The sequence below is a fragment of the Fukomys damarensis genome, unplaced genomic scaffold, assembly GCF_012274545.1.
Source record: "Fukomys damarensis isolate Sample0158 unplaced genomic scaffold, DMR_v1.0_HiC HiC_scaffold_24, whole genome shotgun sequence".
Lineage (NCBI taxonomy): Eukaryota > Metazoa > Chordata > Mammalia > Rodentia > Bathyergidae > Fukomys > Fukomys damarensis.
The window spans coordinates 3,532,254-3,534,891 of NW_022900936.1; the positions used below are offsets into that span (position 1 = coordinate 3,532,254).

At 48.7% G+C, this 2,638-nt stretch overlaps 1 protein-coding gene across 1 annotated transcript in view; it reads right to left on the reverse strand.

The window, feature by feature from the left end:
- Nucleotides 1-604: 604 nt before the first annotated feature.
- Zbtb21 (zinc finger and BTB domain containing 21) overlaps nt 605-2,638 on the reverse strand; it is a 10,771-nt gene continuing 8,737 nt past the window's right edge. The window contains exon 3 of the mRNA XM_010636604.2: nt 605-2,638. Within this exon, the coding sequence (XP_010634906.1) occupies nt 1,937-2,638 (702 nt within the window). The 3' untranslated portion in view covers nt 605-1,936.

Genomic DNA, 2,638 nt, shown 5'->3' on the forward strand with positions numbered 1-2,638 from the left:
TTGAGGAAGCGACAGCTACTGGGTGTTCAGAGTAAGAAACACCACGACGGAGTGAACCCATGTGCAACCATCCATCCTGATGCTTGCTTCATTAAAGGTCAGCGTCATCTTTAAAATGCATAGATTTCTCCAAGAAACAAAGATTGAGCAAGAATCAGTAACTGCAATCTGATTTTATTTTCCCTTCTCCATCAAATTGAAGAACAAAATAGGAAGTAACTACTAAAATATTTTGGGATTTTTAATAGCTTTTTCAAGTGGAAGGATAAAAGGCAAAATCTCATATATAGTTTCTATAATATACAAAGTCAATTAGTTTATAAAAATGCTTGTGTTTCAATAAAAAGAGTATCTTTCTTGCCACTACTACAGAATGTTGGTACTGAGAATCATGGGTAGAGCTCTGCTAGAGCACAAATTCAAAATTATTTCTCAATCAACAGGAGCTGATTTTAATTTGAAAGACTAGTTGGTTAAAAAAAAAAAAAAAACATATAAACTCGGTATCTTAATCAGTGTCCCTATCTTAAAAGGATTTTGGGGCCAGGGATCTAGCTCAATGCTTCCACCACCTGCCTTGCAAGCCAAAGAATCCGAGTTTGATCCCCGATACCAAAAAAAAAAAAAAAAAAGATTGGGTAGTTTCAGTATTTCTTTTATTTATTTAACCTTCTCCACACAAGTGAAGCAAGTTTGCCCCTTTGAAACACCCACTGAGCTTTGGATAACACCTTCTAAAACTTTTAATTACAACGAATACAAAAGACAAAAAGCCCCTCAAACCCTATGGACCAAAATAAGTATCAAAAGCTCACTTTGGACCCTTCCTACGTGCGTTCATACACATCTGAGTATCAGCAGTGGCTCACAGCAGAAGGGCACAGAGCCCACTACCGAGGGAGTCAGCAGCACTCTCCCACCGCCTGGCATTGCGGTGTGGGCTCAGGGAGCGGAGGCTCGGGCGGCAGTGGCCATCCTGTCTTGACACATGCCCCGCCTCCCTGTCACACTAATCGTGAGATTCAGAGTGAGTGCTGCCCGTCAGCTTTGGTTTTTCTGTTCCAGTTTCACTCAGGCCCTTAATCTGTGACACATAAACGAGAGGACCCCACACACTGCCTGTCCTTCCCGGGTGTGTGAGCCAGGACTGGACGCAGTCAGTGTGGATGCACGGCCCACGCGTGGGGTCAGAACACGCCTGTGGCAGGCGACAGCGGCCTGGGAGAGGGCTGTGCAGGACCCTGTGAACCTGCTTTCCGAACATACGTCTTCTGACAGCGTGACCGCACTCTGCACTGAGTGACCAAGGACGAGGTCTGCTACCTTAGAAAAGTTTAGGTGTGCGTATTGCTGATTTAAACTTCACAATTTTCATACAAAGGAAAAGTCCTACATGACCACAAAATACCAAATACTTGTTTTTATTATCAAGTGTCAGGATAATTTATTAAAGTTGAGGTTTATCTTTTTTTATTGCTAAAATATTTTAAGATCTAAATCAATACTTGAGACTCCACTTCTTTCTGATACATTTTTGGTCTTAAGAACATGGCTAAGATTTAACTAGAATTAGGTGTCTGAGACAATCAGAGGAAGGAACGCTTTGCTAGCATTCCACTAGTTACAAGTGAGTAAGAAACAAAAGCCTCAATGATGTGATTATCCGGACACCTTGGAATGCAGAACCACGCAATTCCTGGAGATTCACCCGACTTCAAAAGAAACTAAGTCAGCCCTGGCCGCTGAGAGGTGCGGAACTGCAGTGTTTCAGTTTCTCGAGTTGCAGGATGACAATGCCAATTATCATCACTTTATCTCAAGCCTAAATTCAAGCATAACAATTTCCAGCCTTTATTATTCTTTTTAAAAAATACTCTGCTTCCAGGGACACGGTCCAGTTCAGGGCCCCCCACCTGCCAGGGAAGAGGCGCGGGTGTCAGTTGTGCGTCTGTTCGTGACTCCAGAGACTGAAGGCGGTCTTGAAAGTCCTGTGGCAGAGCTTGCACATGAACTGTCTCTTGAAGGTGATGGCCGAAAGGGGCGGGGCGTGGTAGAAGAGGGTGTCGGACTCCTGGGGTGCGAACAGTTTCTCTGTGGCGGGGGCCAGGTTTTCGGGCAGGCCCGTGGGGCTGTCCGGCTCCAGGGGCTGGATCTTGGGCAGGGGCGGGGGCGGCGGCAGAGGCGGTGGCGAGGGGGAGTTTGTGGGCAGGGGGCCCACCTCCGCCTCTTTCTGCACCGCTGGCTCCTCAGCGGCCTGCGACATGTGGGACTGGAAGTGACTCCAGAGGCGGAAATTGGTGCGGAAGGCCTTGTGGCACACGTGGCAGATGAAGGGCTTCACGGAGCACAGCAGCTCCTGGTGCCGCTCCAGCTGCCTGTGCGCCGTGAACACCTTTCCGCACTTCTCGCAGGGCCACAACCCGGCCTCCTTGCTGGGGCCCGAGTCCCGAGTGGCCATGCTGGCCTCGGGCGCCTCCTCCTCGGCCTCCTCCGCGGGCTCCTCTTTCACCTGGATCTTCAGCTGCTTGGAGACGCTGAGGTCTTCGGGGAGACAGGAGGAGTCCTCCGAGTCGAAGTTCACCTGCTCCGAAGAGTCACTGAAGGCGGTGTCGTCCTTGGGCGGCGCAGGGGCGACGTG